The sequence below is a fragment of the Pipistrellus hanaki genome, assembly GCF_964339955.1.
Source record: "Pipistrellus hanaki genome assembly, chromosome: X".
Lineage (NCBI taxonomy): Eukaryota > Metazoa > Chordata > Mammalia > Chiroptera > Vespertilionidae > Pipistrellus > Pipistrellus hanaki.
Genome location: NC_140524.1, coordinates 45,547,501 through 45,560,326, shown reverse-complemented (window position 1 = coordinate 45,560,326; position 12,826 = coordinate 45,547,501). Strand labels below are relative to the sequence as shown.

General features: G+C 38.9%; 1 protein-coding gene and 1 long non-coding RNA gene across 2 annotated transcripts in view; both read right to left on the bottom strand.

The window, feature by feature from the left end:
* GUCY2F (guanylate cyclase 2F, retinal) overlaps positions 1 to 967 on the bottom strand; it is a gene marked incomplete at both ends in the record, with an annotated part of 108,828 nt that extends 107,861 nt beyond the window's left edge. The window contains 1 exon segment of the mRNA XM_084870838.1: positions 824 to 967. Coding sequence (XP_084726964.1) covers positions 824 to 967 — 144 coding nt within the window.
* Positions 1 to 12,826, bottom strand: part of LOC311615240 — a 974,758-nt gene that overhangs the window by 400,227 nt on the left and 561,705 nt on the right. The window lies entirely within an intron of this gene.

The following is a 12,826-nucleotide window of genomic DNA, read 5'->3' as shown; positions in this document are numbered from 1 at the left end:
TGGGGTGATGGTCCCCACTGGGGGTCTTGACCAGCCTGAAAATGGCCCTCAGTCCCTTACTCAAGCCACCCCATGCTTCAAGAGAACCCCCACCCTGATCCAGAACACTCTTCAGGGCAAACCAGTTAGCCCTCACCCGTGTACTAGGTCTCTATCTATACTAATAAAAGGATAATATGCTAATTAGACTGGAAGACCTTCCAGGAAACCTTCTGGATGTTCTTCTGGATAAAGCCATGGTTGCAGGACCAAGGTACAGGTGGTAAGAGGCCAAGAGCGGAGGGCAGTTGTAGGTGATCAGGCCAGGATGGGACAGCCGTTGTGAGTGATCAGGCTGGTGGGGGGAATGGCTGTTGGAGGTAAGCAGACCAGTAGGGGGGTAGTGTGGGAGAGAAAGATGTCAGTGGGCATCAGTTGGAGGTGATCAGGATAGCAGGGGGGGCAATTTGGAGTGAGCAGGCCAGTGGAGAGGGAAGGTGGGGTTGAGCAGGACAGTAGGGGAGGGTAGTTGAGAGTGAGAAGGCTGGCAGGGGAGGCAGTTGGGGATGAGCACACTGGCACGGGGGGGGGGGGGGCAGTTGGGGGTGACCATGACAGCAGGAGGTACAATAAGGGTTGATAAGGCAGGAAGGCAGGTGAGTGCTTAGGAGCTAGTGGTTTAGGATTGTTAGAGGGTCCAGGCTGGTGATATTAACTATTGAATTTAACCAAACTCTCCAGTGACTCAGCCAGGCAGCCTCCGGGCCATGTGCAGTGTGCCCACATGCCCCTGCCAGTGGCCACTTCTGCCGGGGGCACTACTAGGCCAGGCAGTGTAGCATACCTGTTCATTATCCCCGACCGGTGTGGCCTCCAGGCTGGGCAGTGCCGCGGGCCTGTGCATGTCCCCATCAGTGGCCACTTCCATGGGGGGCCGCTCCTGGGCCGCGCCTGACTGATCATGACTATTAAGCACTTGACTGGTCATGACTAATTGACATATATGGGCTAATTAGCATATCCCTCTTTTATTATATAGGATTTTCCATACAAAAAACTGAGAACTTACTTTTGCCCACCCTATATGTTAATAACAATAGCTAACAGTCATTGAGGGTTCACTATGTGCTTGACAGGGTTCTATGGACTTAATGTATCAAATCATTGAACTATCACAACAGTTTTATAGGGATGGTATCATCATCCACATTTAATAGATAAGGAAACTGAGGTACAAAGAGGTTGAGTAAAATTACAAGGGCATACAGCTAATATATAGTAGAGCCAGATTGTGAAAATAAGTGGTCTAGCTTTATAATCCAAGCAAGGCTCTTAACCACTGTCTCTTAAAAGATATCAGAAGGTGGGTCTATTGGATTTATCCATAGGTTCATATATACCCATTGATTCTCTTAACTTCAGTTGCAGTATAATTAATGATGATGCTAAGATAGAAATTAAAAACCACTTAGGATCCTTTTGAATCTAAAATATAGAAAAACTCCAAATCCATTTGGAGTACAATCTTAAGGATCATTCCCAGAGACCTTTTAGAACCATGTGCCAGAAACATCAGCAACATTGGCTGGTTAAATATTGTCCCTGGGGGTTCTTGTTGACCTATAGTACCAGAATGTTCATGAGATTCTCCTGGATTTTATTAAAACTTATATCAGTTTCTGTTCTACATTCCCAATATGTAAACCTAACAATTTAGAAAATTCAGTCATCATTGCATGATCTTTAATTCCTAAGGATCCACTCAATGAAAGGATCCAAAATGGCCTCCTCTCCCTCCACAAGACTGGTTGTGAAGACAAACACATCTCTCTAACTTCCCTCTTAACTTTAATTGATTGCAAAAACAAAAACAGAGTCCCTTAACATTTTTTACTGCTAAATACTACAGAGAACACACACACACACACACACACACACACACACACACACACACATACAAACACACACACACACACACACACACACACACACACACATATATATATATCCTATATCATAAAGAGGTAATATGCAAATTGACCATCACTCCAACACACAATATGGCTACCCCCATGTGGACACAAGATGGCCACCACAAGATGGCTGGCAGGGGAGGACAGTTGTGGGCGATCAGGCCTGCAAGGGAGGGTAGTTGGGGATGACCAGGCCTGCAGGGGAAGACAGTTAGGGGGACCAGGCCTGCAGGGGAGGGAAGTTGGGGGAAACCAGGCATGCAGGGGAGGGCAGTTGCAGGTGACCAGGCTGACAGGAAAGAGCAGTTGGGAGGGACCAGACTGGCAGGAGAAGCCAGTTACGGGTGACAAGGCTGGCAGGGGAGCAGTTAGGCATCGATCAGGCTGGCATGGGAGTGGTTAGGGTGATCAGGCTGGCAGGAAGAAGGGGTTAGGAGCAATCAGGCAGGCAGGCGAGCAGTTGGGAGCCAGCAGTCCTACCCTGTTTCCCCAAAAATAAGACAGTGTCTTATATTAATTTTTTTCCCCAAAGTTGTGCTAGGTCTTATTTTCAGGGGATGTTTTATCTTTCCATGTGCTAGGTCTTATTTTCAGAGGATGTCTTATTTTCGGGGAAACACGGTAGATTGTGAGAGGAATATCTGACTGTCCATTTAGGCCTGATCCCACCAGACATCCCTCAAGGGGTCCCAGATTGGAGAGGGTACATGCTGGGCTGAGGGATCCCCCCTGCACGAATTTCATGCACCAGGCCTCTAGTGTGTGTGTGTGTGTGTGTGTGTGTGTGTGTGTGTGTGTGTGTGTATGTGTGTATCATGTGAAAGCAGTAAAGACTTTCCATAACATTAGGCTGGGATCTATGTCAGCGTTTTTCAACCGCTGTTCCGCGGCACACTAGTGTGCCGCGAGATGTTGCCTGGTGTGCCGTAGGTGCAGACAAGACAAGAATTTTATAATTTTTCACTATTTTGTTTACTTAATATTTCATAATAAAGTAATTATAAAATACTTTCTTTGTGTTTATTTGATTCCTATTCAAGAGAATTACTTTATATATAGTCAATATAGGCACAGAGTTAAATTTTTTAACATTTTCTAATGGTGGTGTGCCTCATGATTTTTTTCATGAAACAAGTGTGCCTTTGCCCAAAAAAGGTTGAAAAACACTGATCTATGTATTCCTTTAAAAAAAAATCTTTATTGCTCAGATTATTACAATAGTTTCTCCTTTTTCTCCCCATAGCTCTCTTCCACCCAGTTCCCACCCCAACCTCTGCCCTTACCTTCCCCCCGCATTGTTATCATTTATATGTATTCCTTTTGAGACTGAGACACAGAATGTACAGCTCTATAAAACTTGGGCATGTGCTACAGAACTAGGTCCAGACTGCCGTGTTCCTGGCTAATCATCCAGAACAAACCTTAGACATGTAGCTCCTTGAAGTCAGGCATGACGTGAGAACCTGGGGAGCCAGGGAGCTAGAGGAAGAAGACCAAGAGCAGAAGAGGAAAACTATAAAAAATACCTGCCAGGGTTCTTTTCCCAGCCTTACAAAGGGGTCACCATTCTGGAGAAAGGGGCTGTGCGTAGATGTTTAAGAAGGAGTCCAAAGAGGAAAGATAATTTTGAAAGGCATTGGGGGTCAGAAGATCTTCAGCTAAAGGAGTTAAAGACTCTTTCCTTGACCAAGGACCCATACTTTTATTCAACAAATTTTTCCTAAGGCAAGGTGGAGTTATACACTTCAAAGAGTAGGGTATCAAAAAATATTGTCAGATTGGAGAATAGCTCACAACTGTTCAGGTATTTGGACACCAGGAGGCAATAAAATGCCCTGAGCTGTCACAATCCTATTCCGGTTTGGGGGAAGTGCCATTTAGCTAGTTTCCAACAGGTAAACTAGATTTGACTCAATCATGATGAGCTCCCCAAGTCCCATCAACCTTTTGATGGAACACATAATTATTACATGCTGAAATTGGTTCCCAGCAAAGACCATTAGACAAATGTCCATATTCTGCCACAAGGGCTGCTGTGTCACATAAACTCCACTGAGAATAAGAAGGAGAAAATTTAATAGTTGCTGTGAGTTCTACATACCGGTCACTGTGCACCAAGCACAAAAGACACTCTCATTTCAATTGTCACAAAAATTCTATGACACATATAAATATTATTCTCCCCATTTTCAACAAATGAGCTTAGACAGAACAGGTAATTTGCCCATACTCAGGCTAGACTCAATCCAGATATGCCTGCTTCCAGTGCAAGCTCTGAACTTCAGTTTTCAATCTCTAAGTGCTTAATATAAACCCTACCCCACCGAAATTTCTTTTGGGAGTTCAGCAGTAATAACAAAGTTCTCTCTCTCTGCTTATAATACTCAATAACACACACACACACACACACACACACACACACACACACACACACACATATATATATATATATATATATATATATATATATATATATTTTTTTTTTTTCTTAAAAGAAGGATAGCTTCGGGCAGAAGGCAATGTAATAATTACTAATTATTGAGCACCCCTCTTAACTGGCACTATAAATATATTATTTAATTTATTTTTCCAACAACCCTAAGAAGTGGAAACAATTCTTATCCTTACTATCAAAATGGAGAAAAAGGAGAAAAAGATAAAACCCATAGAGGTTATGTGATTTGGCTAAGGTCACACAGCTAGTAAGTGGTGGAGTCAGGGCTCAAATTGAGACAGCATGGCTGCAGGGCTCAATGCTTAATAATTCTGCTATATTGCTTCAAGATGCAGAGGAGCTATGTGAAGGTATTTTTGACTATCTATCTATCTATCTATCTATCTATGTATCTATATATCTATGGCATTGTAAATGGTTTTTTGTTGTTCTTTTAGTTTTGAGGGAGAGGTGGAATCCTGACCTAGCTTTTTGTCACATTCAGCCCTGAAAACTTGACCAGAATAAAGCTCAGTTCTGCCCTCTAGTAATCAGCTCCCAAACTGAAATTAAAGCTGAGACTGTAATGACTATATAAAAACCACAAGATGACACTATTTTACAAGTATTCTTGAATGCTTCTTAAAAAAAAGGGGGGGGGCAGATATCTGTAATACTATGAATGATAAAATGTTCATTAAAAAAAGAAAATGAAAAAGGCACATCAAAAATTGGGAAACACATTTGCCAAACATACTAATATATCTGATGAATGAAATATATCCAAAATATATAGAATTTCCTACAAATCAGTGATAAAAAGACAATCCAAGCCAGTTTAAACAATGAGCAAAATGTTTAGAACAGACACGTCCCCAAGTGGGATATTCAAGTAGCCAATAGCACATTAAAATCATGCAGGACAATCATTTGTTATACAAAGAAATGTACATTTAAAACCATAATTAAATATTATTCTATGGATACTTGAGCATCCCAAATTAAAACCACTGAGATGCTTGGTGCTGGACTGGCTATGGGATAACTCAATCACCCACACACTGCTGGTGCGAGTGTGGGACGGTACAGCCACTCAAGAAGATACTGTGGCAATTTCTTATTAAGTTAAACACACTTGCAGCATCCCTCCTAGGTGTCACCCAAGCATCCTTCCTACATGTCACCCAAGATAACTACATGTCTGAAATAAGACCGGTGCAATGTTTAAGGTAGCTTTATCCCAAACTCAAAATTACCAAATGTCCATCAACAGGAGAATTAAAGAACCAGCTGTGGACACTCACAAAATGGAATACTACTCAGCAATACAAAAGTAAATAACCAAATGCATGAATGTTAAAAACCTGATGCTGAGTGGAAGAACCCATTCACAAAGGATGAAATTCAGGGGGAGGGGAAAGGAACCTGTAGTGATGGAAGCAAGACAGCTTTGTGATGGTGTGGCGAGCTGTCTTGAAGGGAAGCACCAGGAGTTTTCTGGGGTGATGGGAATGCCTTTTATCTTGGTTGCGGTGCAGTTACTCACATTTATATACACACACGTGAGTAAAAAGGTTGGGCGGAGTGAAAAGTGGTAGAAAAGAGGGTAAAGGGGTGATAAATAGTGATTGAAGGAGACGTGACTTAGGATTGTGAACACAATACAAAATACAGATGAGTTATTATAGAATTGTACACCTAAAAACCTATATAATTTTATTAAACAATATCACCCAATAAATTCAATATAAAAAAAAAATCAACACGTGTTGCACAACCATTGTAAAGATAATTTAGAAGATATAGAATGGTAAAAATCAGAAGCATGTTTTGTTTTCAATGAATACAGTCATTTTTTCCTAAAATTATAATCAAACCATTTATACAATTTCGTAAGCTTTTAAAAATTATCATTATTTGATATCATAACACTGTAATTTCTAACTCACAGCTCAGGATTTTTAGTCAAGCTGGCTTGCCTTCAAATTACAGCACTGCCTTTCTTAGCTATTCAACCTTGTGCTAGTTGATGATAAACAGAGCTACAACCCATAACTGTTGTAGGGATTAAAAAAAGATGATTCATATTATGTATCTGACACATAACATGGTAAAAATGAGGCATTTATTACCCAAAATATTTTGACTATGCTAAATCCTAGTCACTCTTACTTTTGGAGGTCCCACTGCACATATATACTTTAACGTGTAACCACATTCTACATTAACTTTTTAAAAAAATTTTGAATTTTTAAATTTTGCTTTTGAAATATATTATTGGTTATGACTTCTTAACAGAGGTTATATATACTCAGGAATTCTTGCAAATGAACTATTTTTCCAATGTTTTCAATTTTTATGAATAAAAAATAATTATAAAATTGATTCATTACAGTTTTGACATTTTTTATTTAAACATTTATTTAGCAGCAGTTACATTCATGTTTTGTAGCCAATAATTTTTACCACGCTTCAAATATCTTTATAGGTACTTGAAAAGTTCAGAGGCCTGAGTCTTTGTGCCTATAGTGTTTACGGATTAAAATTAAAGTTTCTGATTGACATTGTTGTCACTTCACTTATACATTATTTTATGGCTGTGGAATATTTAATTTTGTGTGTGAACTAAAATGTATTCAACCCTTCCTCTATTATTACATATTTAAGTTGTTTCCAATTTTCCCTATTATAAATGAAGTTACAAAGAATAACTTTTAATACAAACCTCTTTTCAGTATATTAGGATGATTACATTAGAATAACTCCCAGAAGTGGAATTATTGGAATTATTACTAATATTGAAAATTAGTAATGATTCTTGACATATATAGTCTATTTAGTTTCCAAAATATTTGGACCAATATATACTCTCTGGAATAAAAGTGTCTTTTATTGCTCTGTCACCAGCTTCAGGTTATCTTAAATTTACATTTATTAATTTCACAGGCCACAAAATTATATCTAGTTTCAATATTCAATTTTGGGTTGCTTAAAAATTATTTTCTCATAATTTTCTAAGCCATTTGAGATTCCTGTTTTGTGAATTGTATCTTCCACTAATTCTAATGTTCAGTGGTAGGCAGAGAATACAGCAAAATTAGCATCTTGCTCAGAAGTGGGTAATTAGGAATGTTATGTAATAACTACAGACTGAGCTAATACTATTATTGGTTTACTCCACTTGCACTCCACTCAAGATTCCAAAGCAGCTAGGGTTTTATATGCAAATTATATATCACCAAGGAGATATACTTATGTGAAGGCTGACAGGTGGAAATGGTCTGACAATTTACAAAGAGCAGTCCTGAATGTATATATGAGATTCTTGCAATGTATCTTCTCCAACATTATGAGTATAAAGAGGAATTGAGGAGTTCTCTTCCAGAAAAGGCAGCACCAGAAACTTAAAAAAAAAAAAAAAAAATATATATATATATATATATATATATATATATATATATATATATATATATTATTGCCCAATTGGCATGGCTCAGTGGTTGAACATTGACCTGTGAACAGGAGATGAAGGTTCAATTCCCTGTTGGGGCACATGCCCAGGTTGTGGGCTTGATCCTCAGTGTGGGGCATGCAGGAGGCAGCTGATCAAAGATTCCCTCTCATCATTGATGTTTCTATCTCTTTCTCCTCTGATTTCAGAAAGGAAGGGAGAGCAGAAAGAAATATAAACATCAATGATGAGAGAATCATTGATCTACTGCCTCCTGCATGTCCCACACTGGGGACTGAGGCCACAACCTGGACATGTGTCCCAACTGGGAATTGAACCCTGACCTCCTGGTTCATAGGTCAATGCTCAACCACAGAGCCAAACTGGCTGGGCAGCAACAGAAGTTTTTATACCCAGTTTGTTATCACTGGAGCACAGCAATGGATGTCCTTCATCTAGCTCCTTGGGTATTCAAAGACAATTGCAGAAATGACAATGGCAGATTCTTGATTTTGGCAGAACTCTACGGGTAACATCAAAGACAGTAGCTCACTTAAGCTTTCAGTTCCATATTTTTGTGTAACAATTCTTTTATATCCAGGCAATACCCATCTCCAGACCTTTCAGCAATTGTGTAAGCACTCACTTCTCTATTTTAGATTATTTCTGTTAATTGTTAGAAACTTTAAAAAATGTAATCTATGTCTGTTATCGTTTGAAAATATGTATACTCTTTGACCTAACAATCTCACTTGGAAAAGCCTATTGCACAGAAATAAATGACCACAAAGGCATGTATTGCTGTGTTATTTTTAGTGAAAAGAAAACCCCAACAAACTGAAAATAACCTAAGCATCCATCAAAAGGGGAATGATTAAATTCATTAGTACATCCACACTATGGAATATTTCTATCAAACTGAAAAAAATTGCTGTGTGTATTAGCCTAAAACTGTGTCATGATATGTGATATATTTAATGAAACAGGTTGTATAAATCCATTTTTGTAATAAAGCGTTAGGGACATCCCTTCCTGCTTAAACTTCTTAATGTGGCTTCTATTTCCTGCACTGAACTCTGAGTGATACACTCATCATCATCATCATCATCATCATCATCATCATCATCTGGTTTTCAATCCAATTATAGACCACAAAAATGAGATAAATATACAAGAAAATATTTGGAGGCCAAATACTTATTAAAATATGTACCACACAAGGGACTTCTGCTTCAAGATGGAGTAACTTAGAACACACCAATGCTGTTGCTGAGAACAACTAGAGAAATCAGGTTAAATTCCTTTTAAAACTCATTTTTTGGAAGTGTTAGAGAGCCAGTATTTGAGAGGTGAGATCCCAGAAAGAAGGCAAACTCATCAAAGTAAATCCAACTTTCTATATGTTGATATTTTTTCTATTATGATATTTGTCAATTCTTGTGCCAGACATGGTACGGGATAGCTCCTGAGAGGCAGAGATGCGACCATAGTTTTAGGTACTATCACAGGAGTTGGAGGGGATGAAAAATTGGAATTTAATGTCTGCCAAGGCCAGCTAGGATTTGAGCAGCCACCATTTGGAGAAAGGAGAAGAAAAAAAAAGTGAGCCTGACAGTACAGGAATTTTCCAATTATGGCACACAGGGCAAAAAAAGTAGAAGTCAAGCAAAGTGGCTAAAGAGTGGAGTGGAGTTTTGGGAATTTCACAGAGCTGGGAAGACAAATATTAGAGTTCAGAATTTCTCAAGGAGGATGGTCCCTAGAAAACATTCACCTTGATTCTCAATTGAGACCCCTTAAATATCTAAATCCTATAAATGGGGCAAACTAGAGATAGGTTGAGTCTAGCAAACACTGTAAGCCAGACACAAGTAACTTCAGTGGCTGATTGGATAAAGGTTATTTGCCCTCCTGCTGTTTTGCAGAAAGTAGGGTGAATCCCCTCTGGAAGGACATAAGATCATTTGGAATCTATACACCTTTTCAGGTACAAAGTCTGGCAGTTAGTAAAAAATTAATTGGCATAATATGAAACAAGCTCAAGAAAAAACAAAACCAGCCTGTGACTGGAGATTAAAAATGATGGAAGAATAGGAGGATTCTGCACTGACATGCTCCCAGGAACAAGCTGGAATTACAACTGAAATATGGAAAGGCTTCCTGAATAATCAACAGAAAACTCACAGGCGAGAACCCTGATACTCAAGAACTGCAGGTGGAGATGGCAAGAATAAAAGCTGGTAGGAAGGGTGGAGGTGTGAAAGGGCTAGCCAGGAATCCACAGACAGCAACTGAAGTCTTGGGCGGGGGGGGGGGGGGGGGGGGGGCTGTCACTGAGAACTCTGGGACTAATCCCAAAGCTGGGCTTCCCAGCAGAGAGCACCAAACTGAGGAGGGTACCCACATAACATCTAGCTGTGAAAAGCAGTGGAGTGCTGTCTGCCTGGGAGTGGCAAATGAAAATTTGGCACCCTCTTAAAGGGCCAATGAACAAAATTTCCCTGTCCAGCCACCCAACTTGTGTTCTGGCAGAGAGAGGGTGAAGTGGACTGGAGTTGTGAGAACAGAACCCAGGACTGGGGACTCAGGGATAGAGCTCAGAAGGCAGACACCCCAAGTATCCTGGACTGCATCATTGCAATCACACAGCAGAGGACATCTTTCCCACATAGAAATCTTCCCTGCCTGGGGGGAAGACAGCCCACATACTATATTGGAAAACACCTTGCCCTGAGCCACTTAAGAGATCAAAGGTAACAATTAGCCTCCAGGAAGAAGCAACTGTCCCACACTATTGGGGAAAAAAAAAAAAAAAACTCTTTCCACACCTGAAGACGATTGCCTGGGAGCAATTCAAGTTAGAATCCTATTAGTCTGTTGACGTAGGCAATCTCTGGAGGCATTGAGTCTTTGCCTGATTCAATTAGTCAGAAACATCCTTTAACTCTGTCCTGCACTAGAAATTGAGAGGTACAGAGGATGTACCTAAAACATAGTCACCCAAACAACCAAAATGAGGAAACAAAGGAACAACCCCCCAAATGAATGAACTAGAGAATACTCCAGAAGAGATAAATGAACCAGAGATAAGAAATTTATCTGAAACAGTTAAAAGTAATGATGTTAAAAATGCTCAACAGTATGAAAAAAGATATAGTAACTATGAAAAAAGAACAGTCTGAGATAAAGAATGACATAACACAAATAAAGAACACATTGGAAGGAATACATAGTAGATTAGGGGAAGCTGAAGATTGAATCAGTGAATTAGAAGGCAGAGTTGAAAACATCACTCAGTTAAAGAAACAAAAAGAAAAAACAGTAAAAAAACAGAGGACAGCCTAAGGGAGCTGTGGGGCATTGTGAAACATAACAATATTAGAATAGTAGGTATGCCGGAAAAAGCAGAAAGGAAGAAAGAAAGAGAGAATGTGTTTGAAGAAATAATGGTAGAAAACTTCCCTATCCTGGTAAAGGAAAAAGTCACACAAGTTCAGGAGACACAGAGAACCCCAAACAAGAAGAACCCAAACAGACCCATGCCCAGACACATCATAATTAAAATGCCAAAAATTAAAGACAAAGAGAGAATCTCAATGGCAGCAAGAGAAAAGAAAACTGTTGCCTACAAAGGAGTTCGCATAAAGCTGATACCTGATTTCTCATAAGAAACTCTGGCCAGAATGTAATGGCATGAAGTACTCAAGGTAATAGAAAGCAAGTATCTGAAAGCAAGATTACTATCATTCAAAATAGATGGTCAAATAAAGTGCTTCCCAGACAATAAATAAATAAATAAATAAATAAATAAATAAATAAAGGAATTAATCACCACCAAGCCAGCATTACAAGAAATGCTAAAGGGAATGCTGTAAGGGATTGCTGAGAAGAAGAAACAGAGGAAGAAACCTAGCCAAACAGAACTAATATGGCTATAATAAAGTACCTCTCAAAAATAACCCTAAATATAAATGGATTAAATGCTACAATCAAAAGGTGTAGGGTAGCTGAATGGATACAAAAACATGACCTTACTATATACTGTCTATAAGAAACCAACTTCAAAACAAAAGATACACACAGGATAAAAGTGAAAGGATGAAAAAAAAATTCCATGCAAATGGAAAAGGAAATAAAAGTTGGAGTAGCAACACTCACACATAACAAAATAGACTTTAAAAGCATCATGCGAAGCAAAATAAGCCAGTCAAAGAAAGATAAACATCATATGATCTCATTCATTTGTGGAATATAATAAACAACATAATCTGATGAACAAAAATAGAGCCAGAGGGGAAAAATATACTAGAATATAATAGAAGTAATCCTGTTACTTGCAGATTTTTAATATTTCCTACAACTTTTGTATTATCATATTATGTTAGTACAGTTTTGGTAATATTATTATTATACTTAAATCCTTTTAAATATTAATGTTTATTATATGTAATATTATTATATATAAGATCATTTTTCTTTAATAATTGGTGTTTACTGCATATAACATTATATTTAAAATTGTTTTTCTTGAGATATTAATGTTTATTGCATGTAACATTATTATATTTAAGATTGTTTTTCTTGAAATATTAAGGTTTATTGCATGTAACATTGTTATATTTAAAATCATTTTCTTGGAGAAACCAAGATGGTGGCATAAGTAAACACCTATACTGCTACCTCACACAACAATTTCAAAACTGCAACTTGAAGACATAGCAGACATCATCCAGAACCACCAGAAAGCTAGCTGAATGGAAACTCTACAACTAAAAGGAAAGAGAAAAGGACACTGAGACCCAGAGGAGCTGTGGAGGACAGAGGTGCAGAGACCAGCACGCGCAAAAAGGACGGGCAGCTGAATACGTGGCTGGCTTACTCGCAGTGCGCGGAGGGAGTAGGCAGCGAGCATGTGGCTAGCTTTCTCATTAAGGAGGGAAACAAAACCTCCTGACTGCACTGAAATTCAGTTCCAGATGAGACTTCGGA